The sequence below is a fragment of the Rhyacophila brunnea genome, unplaced genomic scaffold (genome assembly GCF_057557595.1).
Source record: "Rhyacophila brunnea isolate RB1 unplaced genomic scaffold, BYU_Rbru_1.0 scaffold_16, whole genome shotgun sequence".
Classification (NCBI taxonomy): domain Eukaryota; kingdom Metazoa; phylum Arthropoda; class Insecta; order Trichoptera; family Rhyacophilidae; genus Rhyacophila; species Rhyacophila brunnea.
The window spans coordinates 23,219,145-23,240,888 of NW_028232816.1; the positions used below are offsets into that span (position 1 = coordinate 23,219,145).

Consider the following 21,744-nt stretch of genomic DNA (forward strand, 5'->3'; position numbering starts at 1 on the left):
TCAACCAGGATCAACCCACTGTTGGATGAAGGGTTCCGCAACCTGATTCTACTACTATAATATACATATTTCTATCGTCCTTATCATCATTGACCTGAACCCATCTACTGCTGGATAATGGCCTCCCAAGCCTAATTCTACTCCTTTTTGTCATTTGAATTGCTGTATTTATCAAAATCGGTGATATTATATTATATCTATTTATATTTCCATTATGATTATGAGCCTGAATCAATCCACCGGTGGATGAAGGCCTCTCTAAGTTGATTGAATTTCTGTCGGTCATATGAATTGCTATATTTATCAAAATTGCTGATATTATATTTACCCATTCATAATATCGTCATTATCACCATCAACCAAGATTAATCCACTGCTGGATGAAGGTTATCCCAACCTAATTCTACTCTTCTTGGTCATATAAACTGCAATATTTTTTTAAATTTGTGATTTTATATACCTACCCATTTATATCGTCATTATCGTCATCAACCTGTATCAATCCACTGCTGTATGAAGGCCTTTTTAAGCTGATTCCACCTCTTTAGGTCTTATAAATTCCTATTTTTATCAGATATTATATGTATTGCTTCAATATTTATCAACATTTGTCTCGATATGAATGTCCCGTACCGGGAAACTATATTGTTTAAGGTTAATTTTTAAATCAAAATATGATTTTTAAAATATTATTCTATGGCTCCGACCATTTATTTTTTATAGACAATGAAACAAAATAATGTTTAAATTTATTTTTTATGCTGCTAACCTTTTTCTATTATGTAAATGGGACCCGAAAGAGATTAATATTCGCGTTATATTGGATCGCTATTTATGATAATCACGATTGAGATGTATAATTATTTATCATATTTAAATGCATATACGTATACATATATTGTATTAAAATTAAAATGACAGTGGTAGCAATCGGCGATTGCCAGCTGTTCTGCTAGGCCTAGCAGCCTGAAATGGTGTCAGACGATATTGAGAAGGCCAGACTCTAGAATAGACTACGCACATGACTTCAAATTTGTATTGGCAGTGACGACATGCAGATCGTAAAACTGACAAATCAGCTAAATTTTCAATTGTCTGACGTGAATGAAAATCCATCCCGAAGGGAAAACTATGGCGCCGTCTATACACGCTTTACAATTTTTATATTAAAATCCAACACCAAGTCACTATGACGAAAAGCTGTCTGCTAGACCTAGCGAGACAGACTGGCGAGAGCCAGCTGGCTCAGCTAGTACAGATAATTACAATGGTCGGAGTAAAGATTGACGGTACAGAGTAATTGCAGTGAGTTCCTGCTCAGACTAAGCCGCGATCTGGTGGCGACGACTTCTACTGATGTACTGTTAAAGATAATACTGTCGACAGGTGACTGTATCAGGTGACTAGTCAGGAGTGACTGTGTTGAGTGACCAGACTCAAGTAGGGTAGTAACAAGTTATTGATCGTCCTTTCTATTTTTGTTATACAAATGAAATCAATACATTACAAGAGTCATTGTCATAATTAAATAAATTATGATATATACCATTGATCCAGGTTATGATTGAGGAAATGCTGACAATTGATACCGCCACTCTGATTTTACTTTGACAACAAAATATTGATATTAAAATGTGTCACCCCCAAAATGCTGAGTGGTATGATTGCTACATACCTACATAAAAACTAGAAAAAATATTATTTGAAAATTGATTACCGAACAAGATTCAAAACTATATTAATAGGATTTAGACTAATTTATCTGACCCAATAAGCAAACTGTTTGATAGTAATGATCCCAAAATTTACTAAAAGTTATGCTAAGCGTCCGAGGCCATTTGTTATGTTTTTGACAGGTTGTACCAGAATTTATTTACAATTTTATTATCATAGCTAATTTTTTTTTCAATGATGATACAATGTTTTGTATAATTTTCAAAAACATGTAGATAAAAAGCAAAAAGGCTTCTTTATATTTTTAAAATGAGCAACAATCACAGTTTGAAATGTTCAAATAGGACCAAATTACTTAAGTTTATTTTAAGTTTGTAGCTCAGTAAACTCTTTTAATATGATATAATAAAATTTATAGTGTACATAAAAAATCCTCAAAAATGTGTCACTACTTTATGCACATATTATCTCAATCTGTAAGTAATGGATGAAAGCCCCCTTTTGACATACAGAAATGCCTCATTAATATTAATAATAATACTGTGTAGTATTTGCATCAACGATGGCCACGTGGCTTAAGCGTAAGCTTATAGTGTCGTGGGTCTCAGGTTCGAATCCTGGGTCTGGTAAATACACATATTGTTTTTCAACGAGTCTGTCAGTCAGAGTATGGACCTAATAGGTTAAGCAAGTGGCCGACATCCATTTCTCGTAAAAAAATCTGGTTATACAAACCTCCACTCTATGGAGGTCCATATTATGATCTTATTAAGATCGGAAAAATTATTTAGTCATTCGTGAATATAAAAGGAGATTTATTAGAAAATGAAGTGTGCATAATAATAATTAGGACTACGTTTATATTAGCAACTATTTGGCTGTGATATAATAGTATTATTATTAGTAACTAAATTAATCAAAAGTAAAAAAACGGATAAATATTTAGCACTAGTATCTGAATAAACAAATTTAATACTAATTTGGTTGCGTAGTAACTAACGTAATATTATTTTACTGGTGCCTTACAAAGTTACATAGTACTAAAAATAAATAAAAAGTTGGTTTACAAACAAACTGATAAAACAGTACTAAATGATATTTGATTAGATTTTAGAATAGAGATAGCTAATCTTTGAAAATGTCATTGTACAGGTATTTTTGAATATATCATATTATTATTTTTCACTCACGTGTATACATATGTTATGCGATTTAAAGATATTTAAGGAAATACCCGTACAAAAGTCTTTAAGAATTGTTTTTGTCTTTTCTAAATAATAAAATGGTGAAATTTTAGATTCAATTGGATTTGATTAATAAATTATGATTACTTACATATTTCACTTCACCCTGTTACCCTCCAGTATTAATTAGAGTGTAGGGCAAGCACAAGTTTTCAACAATTCACTCAGCCATCACAGCTTTCGCGCCTCCTGCTATGCCAGACCTGCAGCACGTAGATCGATTTTGTAGCGCTGCAGGGTGAGAAAGGGCCAGCCATGGTGATGAAATTCTTGTGGTTGTTCCACAAGGGTGCGGAGTATCATACTCTTTGGTGGCATCCGGAACAAAATATTTGAGTGTTGTGTACCAATGTACTTGTAAGATTCAGCGGAAATATCGATTCTCAAAGCTCAAAAGCCGACACCTTAGTACGATGCAATGTCTCACAGCCATACAAAAGCACAGGGAGCATGTACGCGTTGAACAAAAAACATTTGGTCGTCACAAAATACAACGTTGAGTTCCATGTGATTCCAAATTGTCTGAATGCACCCCTGCCACACCCATGCGGATTCCAAATTAACTGGAAGGACCGCCGTCATCGATTCATCATTACTCTTCCAAAAATATTGATATCTATTAATATATTTTTAATAAAAATTTACGCGGGTAAAATAATATCAAAAAAATATTTTTATGGACAGATGTTTATGTAATAAAATTTAATATTAGAACTAAAATTCGTTTAACTTTATAACACGTAGTTAATAATAATAAAATTGTATTCCACATATAAAATTGTATGGTTTGTAATTATATTACAACATTTTTATTAAGCTCGTATTCTTGTTTGTCCGGTGGTTGTTTGTCCAATACACATCTTGCAATCGATTTTAAACTAACTTCCCGACTGGCTAGACATTTAAAACTTTTAGAATACATCAGAACACGATGCCAGCGCATTCTTTTAATAATTTTAGCCTTCTTTAAGCAGAATTGAATTCATTTTCAGTTAATTCTGTTTTGTATGGAAAATTATTTCAGAAAAATCTGTAGAAAGTAAAAGACTATTATTGGTTGCAAAAGGGGGTGGTCCTAGCAACTAAATTAATAATATATACGTGCGTTATTTTTATTTTTTATTATTTACTTCATATCAAGTACAAATTTGAGCATATTGAGCAAAATAATTCAACAGAAAATTTAAAAACGTTGTATATAAAAAGTTATTTTTATCTTGTAATTATTTAATAAACATACTTTCATAATATCCATATCTGATCATTGCTATGCAAATATTTATTATTAACATGCACATGAAGTGATTTTTTTGAGTACCAAATTACCTCTTTATACACATTTTGTTCTACTTTGTCATTCAAAGGACTCGATATTAATTTAGGTTTTTGTCATTATATATATTATTTGACTAGCTTTTGTTGACCATATAATGTCAATGGCTTGTAGTATTAATGGAAAAATGTTCTTTTGTGGAATTGGTCAGGTTGTGTCTCTTCTATATCGTATCTAGTCTAGACATCGACGTTGTGGCAAAGTAAATATATTCAGTGGAAATAATGATAATAAATGGTTACGCACATATTGAACATTAATATATTATTTATTTGAATATACATAATTTTGAAAACAAACGAGAAAATGTATTATAACATAACCAATAGAAAAAGTAAGACAACCCTCAGGAATCGAACCCGCATCTCTTGGGTTTTGCGTCTGTGCACATTGACCACAATACTAAAGACGCCGTACTTAATTGCGACACATTTTAACTAATGGCCCTTATAATACTCTCTGAAACGATTTTCAAAATTGAGCTACATCGGCTATCGGCTTTTCTACTTTAAATCAAAGTAGATTACTTTGATTAGTAACCGACGTCACGTAGTACTCCAAGATATTTTGTGTTATAACTTGCTTGAACTTGCTAATAATTTTTAATAAACTATTTTTTTTATTCAACGAATAATTCACAAGATTTAAGAATGTAATATTCTAAGTATTGAATATACATAATTTTAGAATTGAAATAGGTATGTACATTTTATTGGTAACATAAATTCAACATCTGAGGTATTTTTAATATGTTATGATATTCATTATGATACATATTTAATATAAAACACTGCAATAATTATTACTTGTCGTGAAACTACAATGTGAATAAAAAAGACGGCATAAGAAGAGACTAAATATAAGTACAATAAGAGAAAGGTTAATACACCGGATTTTATGTCTAATCATTCCTTATCGTATTGTTGTTTTTATCGTATTTAAATGTTGTTGAAACAGGTGTAGGTATTATAAACAAATTTCAACTTTATCTACAGAGAGAATAATGATAAGGTATATCATTTTCACATTTATGATAAAAGAAACATATAAATAATAATTATAATAGAGTATCATTCTATGTGTAACAATAGCAACTCAGTCAGTCGTAGTCAAGTAAATCAGTCATTAAAATTGGTTGAAGATGGTTAAATCAACAGTGTGGAGAAGGTTTGAAAGGACATTAGAAGATGGAACAGTGAAAAAATTTAAAGTTCAAAGTGTACCAAAAAATATGCACGACGAGTTAATATTATTTTTCCGAGAAAATTTTCTGAAATATGAACCGTTTTCTATAGCTACTGGTAACTATAAATTGTTATGTTTTTTTTTATTATACCTATAAAATTAGAACTGCACTGGATCAGGCGTAAATCTTAAATATGTGAATTTAAATACTGCAGTAGAATCAAATTGATTTCATTAGAAATTTCACACTTAAATACATATTGTACTACTTATATTACAAACTTAGTTTCTGTTTTTTGAGCAAAACAGAAATCGATTTTACCATATATTTTATATCCAACGGTAAAGTAGGAATCATTATTTAAATTTTACCGACATATTATGTCATTGTAAGTAAAGTTGTGAATGTTGCATATAATTTGTAATCAAACAACGCCAGCCGAAGATGATAATATAATCATGTATGGCCGGATTTTTAAAGCTATTTTTAACGTGTATATTCAAATTCAATTTTAACTACAAAAATATTAGATTTTTAACGAGAAAAAAACACTTAATTCTATAAGGTGAATTGATTAAATATTTATGATAATATAATTGTGAAAAATAATTTAACATTACAATATTTTTATAGTAAAAATTGTTTTTTGATAAATGTATAAGAAAAAAACTATTTAATATTTTTATTTAATTTTTCCCTTCATTACAACTATCCGTTGTATAATGAATATATTTTATTATTTTAATAAAATTATGTAATCATGCATTTACGGGTAAAATTCAAATAATCTATCAATTTATTAAACTAATTAGTACGAGTAATGCTTATACTAAAAAATAGTGGCATGCATGAAAAATGCATTTTCTACGTGTAAAAATAGTCAACAATTTTGTACTTATAATTCATGCAAATATAGTATTGTAGTGCATATTAATTATTTGTACGCAATACAATTCTGCTAGTAGTGAAATATGTACTTATAAAAATTGTGAATCGGATATCAAATACTACGTGTTTTAAAAATGATAAAATAATGCTAGTTTTAATTTTTCAATGTGCGCGTTTATATTTAAACAGGTTTAGCAAGTAGTTAAGTTAATTTAAATTAAAAATAATTCTAAGAAATTTCTGTGAGCGGAGACAGAGTTTGACAACGGATTGCCAATAAAAAAAATACTTAATGTGTAGTATTATAATAGTGAAAATTAACATATTATAATACAAAATATTTTTATTTATGTCTACATATTCCCTAACAAATCCACTACAAACGAGGCGTTGTGAGAACTTTTGGAAGAACTATGCGTTGCCTCAAGGATTCAGCTTAATTTGTTTTGAAGAACCTGATGATGGTCAGGTTATTGAAGAAAAACCAAAAATTGTCGGGGCTAATTTCTTGATATTGACCAGAAAAAATGGATCAAATGAGCCAATCGATGTAAGTTTTGACTATATTCTTTTTTCAAAATGTAAGCATACTATTTAACATTATTAATTATTACGCCATATTAAATAATACTTAGCATACATCTCTATAATTATTATAATATTAATTGATCTTACTGTAATTATAGGTAAGTAATTATTTTAAAATTTAAATATTTGTATGTATATTCTAGTATTTTGACAAACTAAAGAAATGCTTTACTGAAAGAGCTAAATTTTTATTTATAATGTAAATTACATTTTTCATATAAATATGCAATTTTTTTTAACTACAGTGGTGTATAATTGCCTGCAGGACAGAAATATGATATTTTCTCAACCGTTATAGGGCATAAAATGTAAAGATGTATTCAATTATGTAAATCGTATAAAATCACATGCATATTTAAAAAAAAAACATTCGAAACAGATAAAACTACATAGGTCAGATAAAGATGTAATTGATTATGCCATGAATGCTATTAATGCTAAATATTTTTCTTAAAATTAATTTGTGTTATTGGTATATTAAACTTACACTACTTATTTTATATTAAAAAGCATTAATTTGAACTTTAATGATCATTATTAAGTTGTATTTCTTCCATGCATGTTTGCCACTGTTATATAATATTATTTTTAGAGTATATTTCTAAAACAAATAAAAAGAATTTCTCACAAATACATACTGTAATAAGAGACTGATGGTCCAAAGTAAGCCACAGAGTCAACGAAAAAATTACATAAATGTATTGTAACCTCACCAGTAATTGAACCTTGAGCTTTCAGATAAGCCAATGCCTTACCCATTGGACTATAATGATAAATTGATGAAGGATAAATGTTGGCTAAATTTTATTTATTGGATTTTATTTCAGGAGGATAACAAGCTACCAGTAGACATCGAGAGGATTATAGATGAAATATCTTCACATATCAATGTATTTGAAATGTTTGGAGTTGATGTTTATATGGATGCTGCTGGGTTAAGCGTTAGCAAAGAGTACCGAGGGATGAATATTGGTGCAGAAATTATGCTTGCCAGGTAATTAAAGAAAATATCATTACTTATGGACCCAAGAGGTAATTTGAGTGAATACTTTTTAATAGACTCATAGAGGTCGTTAATTCATTCAAGTTGCATCCAATTTTGATTATAATACGTATCATATTATGCTAAAATTAGTTCCACAAGAATATAAAAAGTATTGAAAAATTTTGTTGATGTTATGCATTTAATTTACTTTGCTTTCCTGGTCTTTCCTTTTATAACAATGAACAATAACGATATGAGAAGAATATTTGACTAATCTAATTTCGTTGAAGATACCAATGACATTAATTCATTGTCATTGTCATAAGTCATTGGAAGATACACAGTTTTTCTAATATTATAAACCATAATATACATATAAAATAAAAAGGCTCTCTAGTATATTTATTTTCATATCTGAAGAGCATAAGTTTACTTATTATATTTGTTGCGTTTAAAATAACACTTACGATATGACGATAATAATTATAATATGCGTTATCGATGTTTATACAGGAAAACCAAAGATAGCTCCATCTAGCAGAAAAATCTCTTCTTCAACTGTGTATCAGCTTATCATAGTCTTTTATTATATATAGTGGAATGTCAAACATTATTATTTGAGTGATATCATTAAGTAATAATATCATATCCGTACGTCTGTTATCAACATGTAATAAACCCAACATTATTTTTAAGATAAGCATTATTTTTATAAAACACACATAAATAGAAATAAAATATAATAATTAATACGTTTATATTACATAATATCAGTTCAAAATACGTCTGGTGGTTTTTTCTTTTTCAATATTATGAGAAAGTTTAAATGCAATTGTTTAACAAAAATAAAATATGGAAAGGTTTATTTGATAAAAGCGTGCTAAGTAGTGTCTTTGGACTCATAAATTCTATGTAGGAGACGAAGACACAAAGAATAGCTGTTCGCTTTTTTTATATAATAGCATAAAAATTTTACAGTTAAATCAGGCTTCATTATATGGTTATCTTATCCCTACAAAATATACTGGTTACTCATGATATACTGGAAGCAAGGAAACTAATGAAGACATGTTAATTGTTATACAAGATGAAAGGAACGTGTCTGAATGGTTTTAATTGCCTGGAGTGTCCGAAATCGAAATAAATTCGGATTGAAAAGACTTTAATGGAAGCAGATACTTGAGAAGGCTATGATTCATAATAATATGTCTTTTTTGAGTTTATTAGGATACTCCGTAGTAGATCATTATATGGCCATTAACAAACCAGTGAATATAATTTGAACAAAGTTATTTTATGAAGGTTATTAACCAATCGTTTAACCAATTGCATCCTTGCAGTTTTGCTCATAAAAGTCAAAATAATAAGGACTAATATATAACGACTTTTTAACTCACTTTTATTATGTATTTCAATATAATATAAAAATCCACTTTTAAATCAAAGTATTTCATAAACTTAGTAGGCTTGAATATTTAGGTGCTATTGGAAGGTTTCTATTGAGCTATATTTTGATTTTGTTAATATGGATGGTGCATAATATTGTCTTTAATTGGTATTAAATTATTTTGTTCAAATTCATTGTTACAAGTCAAATTTAATAAATTTATTACGTTGATTTCATTGATAATTCTGTAAGAAAAGTATTTGGATCAATAGGTCAAAGATTAGACTATTCATCTGGGAAGCAAAATAAATATGTATGGCACAAGAATTTTTATTTATTATTGATACTATTTTAAAATAATATTTTAATTTATCATTCGTTTCAGAACACCTTTATGTGAATCTCTGGGAATTAGAGTGACCAAAACGATATTTTCTGTCGCAGCGTCTCAAGTGTTAGCTGCCAAAGCGGGTTTCACTTCACAAGTTGAAATTCAATATGAAGACTTGGAGAAAAAATTGAATCTAAAGTTTCCAAAGGAACACAAATCTGTCAAAGTGATGACTAAAACGTTCTTCAATAATACTCAACACCCTTGAAATATGTTTAAAAAAAATCCTGAGATTTTCATATTATATACTATTATTATCATTTAAATATTTTAATAAATACAAGCTGCCCGGAACAACTCCAAATGTGGTGTTGTGTAAGCTGATGTTCTATTTGTTAATAAAAAATAAAAATGGTATTAGTAGTGGAAATTTTAAGTTTGTTTTAATTATTCCATAAAAGTGAAATAATAATATATAGGTAAGTATCAAGTAACAAAATATGTATTTAATGACGTAGATACGTTTGTTAACAAGTTAAATCTCTTTGTCTATTTTTCTAAACAACCAGCAATTATCGTAAAGTTTCATTTGGGAGAAATAGAATAATATACTGCTTTTAACATGTTATGTGTCTAATAGGCATGGTCAACGTTTGTAGATATAAAGAAACCTTTAACATATTATTATTATCCTTAATTTAAAAAAAATAAATACATATTTTTTTGTTGAAGCTCATTTAAAAAATGGGACTGATATACATATCTTTGTTGAATATTAAATTTATACGTTAAACCTTGCCGTTAAAAAAACCACAAAACAAAAAATAAGTGTTATGTTTTTTTTTTGTTTGTTTTGTGTTTGATCGACAACAAACAGAGAATCTCAGAGTATTATTTCGATCTCTGTAAACGGTTTGAATAAAATTGATTCATTGCTATAAGGCAACGAAAAAGAAATAAGTATACTCTTTCTTGGACGAATTTATTTATTCTTCGATAAGCAAGGTCATCGTGCTGAAAAAAAATACAGTCTACATAACTATAACAATGCTATTAAATAAAAAATTTTAGATTCCAAAACATCTGTTATCCTATTTTTAAATACCTATTTATATGGATCTCTGGTCAATATTATGAACTATTATTGTAATGATATTTTAATAAAATACTCACTAAATATATAAAAATGTCGATTGCAGAGGACGTCGTGGACTCTGACAACTTTTTGTGGCATCTAACCACACTATAAAATTAAACATAATATTAATATTATCGACATAATTTAAATAAAATAGCACAATAATAAACATGCAAGTGTATTTAATTAAGTACCTAGCTAATTACATAATATTAAACTCTGTGAGCAAAGATCTTACCATCATCAGCCAATCCTCATTGATCAGTGCTTCAAGTGACACAACTTACCTACGCATAAAAACCATCATTGCATCTGTAATAAATACTCAATATTTGAATAATACATAAATATTATTTACTCCTCAATTTTGTTTATACCTATAGTATAAGTCGATTATAACGCGGCATTCTTTTCATGTAAATCTTTCACGGCACAGTTTTCCTTGTAGCATATTAAGATAAGTTGGAAGAATATGCGTAATTTTGATGATTTGAATTTATATTTATGTAATTAAAGCTTTATTGCCCATTTACACGTTCCTGAATTTACTACTGTCAATACGTATTGTCACGATGCTTATTGTCGTCCAATTTGCAAGACTGCATGCAGTTTAGTGACTTCTGGCAGCAATTATAGGAACTACACTGCGCAGCACATAAAATATGTGCACAAGAGCAAACGCATGACATTTAAAAATGAGGTTGGCACGACAATCAGCATTTTTGTGTGTAAACAGTTATTGTCGACGCTATTGCTGGCAGTAAATAGATGCACGTATATAAGCACGATTATTATATTAAAAATAAATACTACTTATTATTTATTTAAAAAGGTAGTATATTGTAATAATTACATAAGTAATAATAAAAATACATTGGAAGAATGTATACAACATAATAAGTACTTAAGAAGAGGGACATGCTCAGCGTTGGTCAAAATGGAGCTTTTATTCTATATTCAAAGCATGATCCTGGACATTCCTTAAACGTTGTAGATAATCTATTTATATAATTTTGAAGCTCAAACAAGATTGAATATGGTAATAAAAAAGTGAAATGCCACCTTCCCTTACATTCAGCTCTTTGGTTGAGTGTTTTCTGGATGTTACACAAATTTTTGACAATCCACGATCATGGATGAACTTAGAAAGAATTCGCTAGAAGTTAACTAGGTATTGCTCGAATCATCCAAAAATAAAATGCTCCCGTATTGCTCATATTAGTATCAACGTAGTGAAATGTGTTTTTTTCGATCTATCGAAATGTAAATCGATGGCAAGTTTGTTTTATTTTTATCTGGAAGTCGACCATGACGAATCGATTGGAAAAAAGTCAGATTGAAAGGATGTGTAATGAAGTAAATTGGTGAGTCACTTGGACGTTGCATGACTTAAACCAAACCTGTGGCAGCATAGTGCATACATGCACTAGACTAAGCACGCGACTTGTCCACTCCGTCAACTCCTATGGGTTCTGCGGTATTAGGTGAGGTTGTATTTTGGTTGAGTGGATGCTGCAAGACTCATACAGCAGAAACGCAAAAACTGGCGCAGAATCGTGGAAAATATGATGTCATTTTACTTGCAATTGTGATGACAGGATGGAAAATAAAGAAATGTAATCGATTGTAATGAATATAATTTTGGTAAACAAAATATTTCTATTCTAATAAATAAAACTCAATGTTAATTTTATGTCAATATTTATTTAATAAGTGTATTTAGATTTTTCGATAATCTTGTGATATCTAAAAGATGTGAATATTAATGAAATGCATATCTACATAAAATATATTAACAAAAATCGAACAATTATAAGATAATATTATTTACTATAAAAATGTTTTTTTTTTAAATTATAGTAGATATGCATACATCCATAAATTTTATATTGTTTATTATTTTGTATATGAATATTTATCTGATACACTGATACATAAACCCATTTCATTTCAACAATGTTTCACCACTTCTTCCACAAACATAAAAAATCATTTTCGAATGAAATTTGACCTGCCAAATGTATTAGTTAAGAAAAACAGTGTGCTCTAAATTATCATATTTTTAAGGCTTAATCATGTTTTTAGTATATTTATAACTTAATCTGGAATTCTATTAACATAACTGAAAATTTCAGTATTGACAGATACGACCTTATAGTTGTAAAGTGTTGCAATCCTTAAAAATCCATATAAACACAGATTTCTTACCCATGTGGATGTAATTTATAAATTTGGTACTACACTATAGTATACTAAAATATAATGAAATTGTAATAATGTAGTAAAAAAATAAAAAAAAAATGGTTACAGTCATAAAATTGTCAGTGTGTGATTATTGCTTAGAATATTTTCTATAATATATTTGATTTATTTGATAATATTTGGCAAATCAAATTTCATAGTAACAGATCCTAATCATTTTTACATTATTTTCATTGCTTTTTTTACAATTTTCATCTCATATTTACAATATAATAATATTAAGTTTATACGTATATAATTAATCGTAATATAATTTAGTAATCTTTTTGATATAATGGAAAGTATTTGACTATTCTCTGAATAAGCTTCCTTTACAATACTTATTATTTATACTCGTTTGCATTAAGATAAGAACATAATTCAATTAGGTGCGTTTGATTTCGATAAAATAATTAAAATAAATTTTACGGCTTCAGAAAAGAACACTTTGTTAATTTTGACATTTATATACCAAGAATATTTTCATTATTCCCTAAAGATGGCTTCTTACAATTTAAATAGGTAGAACGTTAATGTAGTATTGTACATATTTAAATAAAAATAAATAGTTTTCTTTGAATTATGTTACGTGGGATAAGTAACAAAAATGATTCAAGAGATTACGTTATATTAGATTTTCTTGGAAAAAAATAGAATAACAAATTGAAATACATACAAAGTATAATATTTAAAAAGATATATTGGTTAAAATTATGATTTTTTCCTCTACCTGAGAAGTAAGGTAAATAAAATATATGGAAGTATAGAAATTTTAGTAAAAGCAAAAAATATATTATTATTCCATTAAAATACAAGTGGAAGTTAGGGGCTCTAGAAACAAAATTGGTAATTTCAAGTTTTATATAAAAATTCAACATTTATCAGAAATTAGAGTAGGTATATAAGAATGATACAATACATTTTAATGACTCTGCCGTTTTTGTTTCTAATGCTCTATATTATCTGAAGTATGTTTCCTTCAATTAAATTTTATCGTCAAATAAACAAAGATTCAATGAAAAAGGATATTTAAAGTTAGGAACACCTCAAAATAAAAATTCCGTCCAACATGCTTGATTAAATTTACAGCCGCTTAGTTATTAGTTAATTTCGTCATGGTAAGTTATAGTCTGAGTGACTATAAGATAAAACACATCGATCAGAATCCAATGGATGCTGGTTTAAATCCGGCTCCATACCAATATTTTTTTTTAATCCGTATAGTTATTGCTAATTATTACCCATAATATACAACAAAATCTTGCGACTTATGCATCGATTAAAAAAATAGTGACCTTACATCCCAAGTCCAGGTTTTATTATGTTAATTAAGTGTAATGAACATTATTATTTCACCTTTATGTATATAGTTTTTGATACGAAATCATTTCTAACATAGGTTTTTTTAATTAAAAAATTGTATATCTAAATGGAAAAACCAAAAGAATGTCTAATAATAATTAATGTATGAATCCATAATATCTTTACAATTCAACAAAAAAATGTTAACTCATCACCAACCAATATTGGAATGTTATTCTTTTAAAATAGTCAAATTGTACCAATCGTTTTGAATGAATACAAAGAAAAATAAATTTATTATCAAACACTAGACGTATGAAAAACAAAACATAAAATGCATGTCACGATTGCGGTGATTTATTTACATATTTACAATACAAGTATGCTGATAAGAAAAATATTTTACTGAAATTAAAAACAGAATTTGATCGACAATATTATAATTGGTTTCAGGCATAAGAACTCAATAGTTTAACACGTTTAGTAACCTTCATCGAATAAGTATTACCAAAATGGATGCAATTATTATGATAATTAAACTAAATGATACACTGATTCCGACAGCTGCATTTTTTCTTCGTAGAATTGCCGCCATTTTATCACCTATATAAGACAAAAAATCATTATAACAGACAGCTGTGTTTTCATAAATTATAACTGTCATAATAACTACCAAAATAATAATATTTAAGGACGTACATAAACGAAACGGAAAATAATTTTCAACAATAAGTGAGACAAAATTTTGCATTCGTCACCAATCGTGAGAGCACGTCGATTATTTTTGTGATGGCGTCGTAAGAATATATTCTTGTATCGTGGAAAGATGACTAAAAAACGTTATGCCTGTAGGTACTCGAAAAAGAAAACATGTAAATGAATATATTATTATTATTACTAATATAATAATAAACATAACAATAATATGGCTATACCTCAGCTGAGGCATGCTCTAAAAAGATCATAACTAAGCGACGCGCGGATTGTGCTAATAACGCGGATTGTGCGAACTTAATTTGTCATGAAAAATCAACATGCATCAATCTAATGTTATGTTATTATTATATTAGTAATAATAATAGTATATTCATTGACATGTTTTCTTTTTCAAGTAAATGGTAACATTTTTAGTCATCTTTTCACGATTTAAGGGGGGACATGCTCGTCGAAGGTCAAAATTGAGTTTTTATTGTATTTTCAAACCATGATCCTGGACACTCCTTAAACGTTGTAGATAATCTATTTATATAATATTGAAGCCTTATTATCCTTTATAGTTATTTTAAACATTTTATGACTGCATAAAGTATTTTTGTTACATAAAATAGTATTCTTTTAAACCTCTCGCTCTAATGTTTGGGAATATAGTCATATTTCGGTACATAACTGTACAGTGGTGTTAAGATTTTTTACATTTATTAATTTTTAGACGCATTTATAAAACCATTGGTATAATTTATTACGAGATAATTTTTGTAAAATATTCACGATAAATAATTATATTGATAATCTCTGTGATCCCAAATTTGACAAGAATTAGGCATTTTATTATTCAAAAAATCGGCAAGATTAACACATTTGAAGATGATTCTAAAGATACTTATTATAAGCTATATCTTCGACCATTCAAGTGTGATAGACATTTTATGAATAATGATTGCTTTATAATAATTATTGACCTAAGAATAAGGTAGTGTTTTTTTGAAATACGCCATTTCTTTTGGCATTCCCCAGTGGTTAAGCTACAACATACGGCCGTAGCCATAAATTGACAAACTATAATTAAAGTAGGGAGTAAAATTATGTTAACGCGCGTATTTGATCATGTACCTAACCGAATTTTTTTTTATTTTTTTTTAAACGGTACATGTTCAAACACGCGCGTCAATATCATTTTACTCCCTACTTCAATTATAGTTTGTCAATTTATGGCTACGGCCGTATGTTGTAGCATAAACACTGGGGAATGCCAAAAGAAATGGCGTATTTCAAAAAAACACTACCTTATTCTTAGGTCAATAATTATTATAAAGCAATCATTATTCATAAGGTGTTTATCACACTTGAATGGTCAAAGACATAGCTTATAATAAGTATCTTTAGAATCATCTTCAAATGTGTTAATCTTGCCGATTTTTCGAATAATAAAATGCCTAATTCTTGTCAAATTTGGGATCACATAGATTATCAATATAATTTTTTATCGTGAATATTTTACAAAAATTATCTCGTAATAAATTATACTAATGGTTTTATAAATGCGTCTAAAAATTAATAAATGTAAAAAATCGTAACACCACTGCACAGTTATGTACCGAAATATGACTATATTCCAAAACATTAGAGCGAGAGGTTTAAAAGAATACTATTTTATGTAACAAAAATACTTTATGCAGTCATCAAATGCTTAAAATAACTATAAAGGATAATAAGGCTTCAAAATTATATAAATAGATTATCTACAACGTTTAAGGGGTGTCCAGGATCGTGGTTTGAAAATACAATAAAAACTCAATTTTGACCTTCGACGAGCATGTCCCCCCTTAAGAATATATTCCTCCGACGCCATCACAAAACAAATTGACGTGCTTACACCTCAACTGTCGGTCTCCGATTGGCGACGAGTGAAACATTTCGTCCCACCTACTGTTGGAAATTATTTGCCGTTTCACTTATGTATGCCCTTAAGGAAACGAAGAGCGCATTATAAAAACGAAAATTTAATTATCAAAATAACAAATTTTTTTAATTAACAGAACCTACATAATTTGAACAGGGTAAAATTATACATTTATTTTGGTATTGTTCAAGTAATTTTTTTTTATGTATATTATAAAAGTGAACACTCTTCATTTTTATTAAATCCAATTTATTATGGATATAAGTTTTGTACTATTCCATTTCATTCGTTTTTTGCAACCCGATTTTCGCCTTTTGGCATCTTCAGGCACTACCAAAAAGTAAATCCTCACTATTTTTTATTGTGATATTTTTATTTTATTCCAAAACTATAGATCTAGTGGCCCAGTGGCGAAGGGTGGAGGTAGGCTGTTAAGATTCGCTATAAATAGTGCACACTAAACTTTGTTAGTCATATGTAATTGTTTTTATTGAGCTAATACTACAATTTACAGATTGTGTTAGTAAGTTTTTAAAAATCAATTAAACCCTGCCTAAACGAAACCATAATAGATTTGGACTAATTTGGGCGATACGACAAAATGGTGCACACTTTTTCATTCATAGTTATTTGTTTTCGTTAGATTAAAACTACATATTAAACATATTGTTGGTTCATTTTTTTAATTCATTAAGCCCTGCGTAAACCAAACTATAATAAATAAAAAATATTATTCTATCTATAAAATACTCAAAGTTATGTATGATTTAATTGCATAATTTTAGATATTTTATAGATAGACATGTATTTTTTGACTATTATCTATTATGGCTTGGTTTCTCAGGGTTTAATTGAATTTTAAAATTTAACCAACACTATCTGTAAATTGTAGTCTTATTTCAATGAAAACAAATATGTATGTCTGAAAAAGTTTAATGTGCACTATTTATGGCGTATCTTAACAGCCTACCTCCACCCTTCGCCACTGAGATCTACCATCATAAATTGGCATTTCAGCGAGGGCGCTAGTATGACATTGAGAATATTACCCTAACTAACAAAAAAATGGTAATTTATAATTTTTTATTGGTAGTAGATTTTTGTACAAATATTATGCAATCCATAATTCGAGAAACATGTTTTAAAATTAAATGGCATTTGTAACAAATTTATCCTCAATAGACAATTTTAGTTTCAAATTCGACCGGCTGCCAACTTACGATGGTAGATCTTTAGTTGGCCTACATTCACACCGTGAGTGTAAAACCAAGGCATCTGCAAAAGACATATTTTGGATATATTAGGGTTTGAAGTCTTCGTTTTGTTAGGAGAAATACAGTTTCTAAAAAAAACCATAATATTTGGTTTATATCTACATTATATTGCATGTTCTTTCAGTTACTTCACATTTACATTATCATGTTCACAATTTTTGCAGTTGTTTTGCATTTAATCTTGAAATTGAAAAATTTGCAGATGCCTTGGTTTTACACTCATGGTGCGATAATATTATGTCCACCTAGTAAAAAGTGGTTGGCAGTGAAAAAGTGAATGAATTAAAAATATATTTATAACACCACTTACTATACTAAAATTTTCATCATAATAATATTATATATTAGGTATTTAAACGGCTAAGCTTTATTTAGGTGATATAACCTAAAGTAAAGAAATATTGTTTACCTTCAGTGACGAAGACAAAAATACTGGCCGGTTCAGTATTGCTTGCACTGCAAGTATAGTTTCCTGAATCGGTGTCTCTTGCTCCGTGGATGGTCAGCCTCGACTGACTCTTGGCTCCTGGTTGAGTCTCCACAGTGATGCCTCCACGAGCAGTATCGTAATTTATCATTCTCTCATTGTGATACCAGAACACATACTGCGGTGGAGTAGGGCTCTAAATTAAAAAAAATAGCGCTATTATGTATATAATTATATAAGCAAGAACTTGCAATGATGTCAAGATGCTTTTATAAACACGCAAGGATTGTGTCAATACACACACATATTTTATAGACAGTATGCAGATTTTACCTCTGAAATACATATTAAGAAACAAATATTAAGAAATTATTAATTTATAAGGTGCACTTTAAATTACTAGCATTGGATGTAAATATACATTGTCAATCACATGTTTATTCAAAAACATATTAAATACATAATCTTTTTATTTTTATTAATTTACTATACATAATAATAGTTTTAAAAATCAAAAAAATATTTTTTTCTAAATATCAAAAAATTTCCTAGCAATATTGAAGAACGGTACTCATATTTAGATTTTTTGACACTTATTTTATTTTATTGCAATTATATTTATTTATCAACGAGTATATAAGTAAATATTCAATTAAGTATTTCATTGATAGAGCAATTGATTTTATTTGAAATGTGATGTCTATCTTTTTTTCTTTGAGAAAAATATTGCACAGTGCGAGGAAATTCGCCAAAGTGGCAGCACACATTTCTATCTTGTGTGTTATGTGCCCTTTGATAGAACTTTAGTAGAAAAATTTTGAAATAAAACTTAACAAAATTCTTGCACTCGAAAACAATATCATTATAAATTACCACGACTATTACGAAAGTGGCGATTAAAAATACAACAATGCATCACAAATCTTAATAATTCGAATAATTCACAAGATTTCAAGAATGTACCATTCTAATTATTGAACATATATAATTTTGGAAATACTCCATATTTTATAGTGTTTCCAAAATTATGTAAGCATCACAAATCATTTCACAAACTATTGAATTTCCTCAATAAATACCAATAATGAAAATAGATACTTTTGAAGGAGATAAAGATGAAAGCTTAACATTTAATAAAAAGCATCAGAAATTTATACGGAATTTGGTCGCGTGTTGAGACGCCTAGATTTAACGACAACTAAATATAGCCAAAATCCACCATTGATATTTCTTTACAAATAATAGTGATAATAACACATGTATAATTTAAAACATTTAAATCTATTTTCGGTTACACGTGTTTCATTTTAATAATGTAAATATTTTTATTCCTGAAATGTTCACAATATAATGTGTTTTTTTAATTCACTGCGTCGGCAAAAATTAATAAATAAAAATTAATGAGTGGGATATTATTAGCATGGTTAAGTTCTTTTTGAACGTCATAAATACGTGAAATATGAAGCTTTCATGGAAAAAAAACATGCCACGCCAAACGGAAATAACCGTTTCATCCGACACTTTCGCAAAAGCTCATTAACCGAATACATTATAAAAAAGCTGCGAGCTATGCTGAGCGGCGGAAGTGTAAAAGGTTGAGAAAAAGAATACCTAATGAATGTGACAGGTTTATGATTTTTCTACGACATGATTCAAGTATTTTTTTACTGTGTGTATAATGTTTGTATATAAATCCGCTATCCAAAATATAAACCTAAAAAAAATACACTTTAAAGCGAAACACGTATTAATATATTATATATTGTGTTGTAGTAGATTAACTTTTAAAGGTTTAATATAGTATACTAAATAAAATATGTATAGTAAATCTATCGAAGACAAAAAATGAAAAGGATGTCAGAGGTAATTAAAATTGATCAATGATAAAATGGTGAAAAAGAAAAGAAAATAATACTTAATACTGCCTCATCTATTTAATATTTATACCAAAAAAAGAATGTCTCAGAAGTAGATAACCAAAATTAAAGTTGCCATAAACTAGTGAAGTAAAGAAGTTTATATTGATTTGTTTTTGTTTGAATTGAGTACTATGAGTATCCACTTAAGAGAGGTATACAAAGAAAAAAATGATAAAAATCCATTAGTAACAAAAAGCTTACACAGAACTGCCGGATAATGTAAGTAAAAGATCTTAAAATTAACAGAATAATAAAGTACTTGCCAAATTGGAGACTTAGTCCATATACAAAACACGTTTTTTATGATACCTACCCATAAATCTTCTGAAACCTGAGTTTTAATTCAGCCGAAAAGATAAACCATGAACATTTTTGAATTAAAATAAAACTGTCATGTTTTTAGGACAGTTGGGGATGGTGAGAGTAAAGAGTGACAATACCGAACTCCATGGCAAGTAAACAGATACAGTATAATTAAATAAAAGGTAATGCGTTGCCTAAATTATATACATCGTATAAAATAGTATTTAGACATATCGAGTAACGTTCAGATAATATATCTATGTTGGAGTAAAATTGTATATCGATATTTCCTCAGTCACTTGACTTCGTGGTATCGGTGTCATTTGAAAAAATTCGTATGCAAAAGTTGTCCGCACATGCGCACATTGCGCTATCGCAAGGCTCCGATAATGAGCCCAAACCCAGGCCAATCACGTAGCCAGTACGGGGCGGACGGATCACTGGATTAGTCCATAGATAGTCCATCCTATTTACGGTCGGGATAATGACATTCACTCTCCGTTGCGCCCTGATTTTTGTGTCTTCATAATTTTAAAAGCCTACCACTGACGACAGGCAAAATGCCCAAGGGTTTCCAGCGATCGAATTAGGAAATTTGACACAGCGAAACGGATAATATAAACATTTTATAATGGTATCGACATATAAACTTTTAATCTTATTTATGTTTCTAGATAATATTCTTCTGATAAGGAAAACAAAATTCTAGGTAAAAATATTAGTTATAGCGTAAACTCAGATAAAGTAATTTATCATAATTATTATGGACTATTCCATACAAAAATGCTACGAAATAGTTTAACATAAAACTAAACCACATACCGAAAAATGTAAATAGAAAATACGTCAGAAGGTAAAATGATTTAATTTTTTCATGACGGTCAATTAGTCAGTCAGTCAATGC

The 21,744-nt window shown here is 28.7% G+C and overlaps 2 protein-coding genes across 5 annotated transcripts in view; one reads left to right on the forward strand and one right to left on the reverse strand.

Moving 5' to 3' along the window:
* The first annotated feature begins 6,674 nt into the window (after window positions 1–6,674).
* Window positions 6,675–9,896, forward strand: LOC147074538 (uncharacterized). The gene is made up of 3 exons (XM_085943973.1): window positions 6,675–6,875; window positions 7,741–7,907; window positions 9,671–9,896. Exons 1-3 carry the CDS (start codon window positions 6,675–6,677, stop codon window positions 9,882–9,884), a joined length of 582 nt encoding a protein of 193 aa, XP_085800099.1. The 3' UTR covers window positions 9,885–9,896.
* A 2,603-nt stretch (window positions 9,897–12,499) lies between these two features.
* The window catches only part of LOC147074539 (neurotrimin-like), a 101,582-nt gene continuing 92,337 nt past the window's right edge, over window positions 12,500–21,744 (reverse strand). For all 4 annotated transcript variants that reach the window (XM_085943479.1, XM_085943478.1, XM_085943477.1 and 1 more), the window contains 2 exons: window positions 18,601–18,814; window positions 12,500–14,900 (listed from right to left, as the gene is read on the reverse strand). In XM_085943479.1, the coding sequence (XP_085799605.1) occupies window positions 14,788–14,900; window positions 18,601–18,814 (327 nt within the window). In that variant the 3' untranslated portion in view covers window positions 12,500–14,787. The remainder of the gene's footprint in view (window positions 14,901–18,600; window positions 18,815–21,744) is intronic.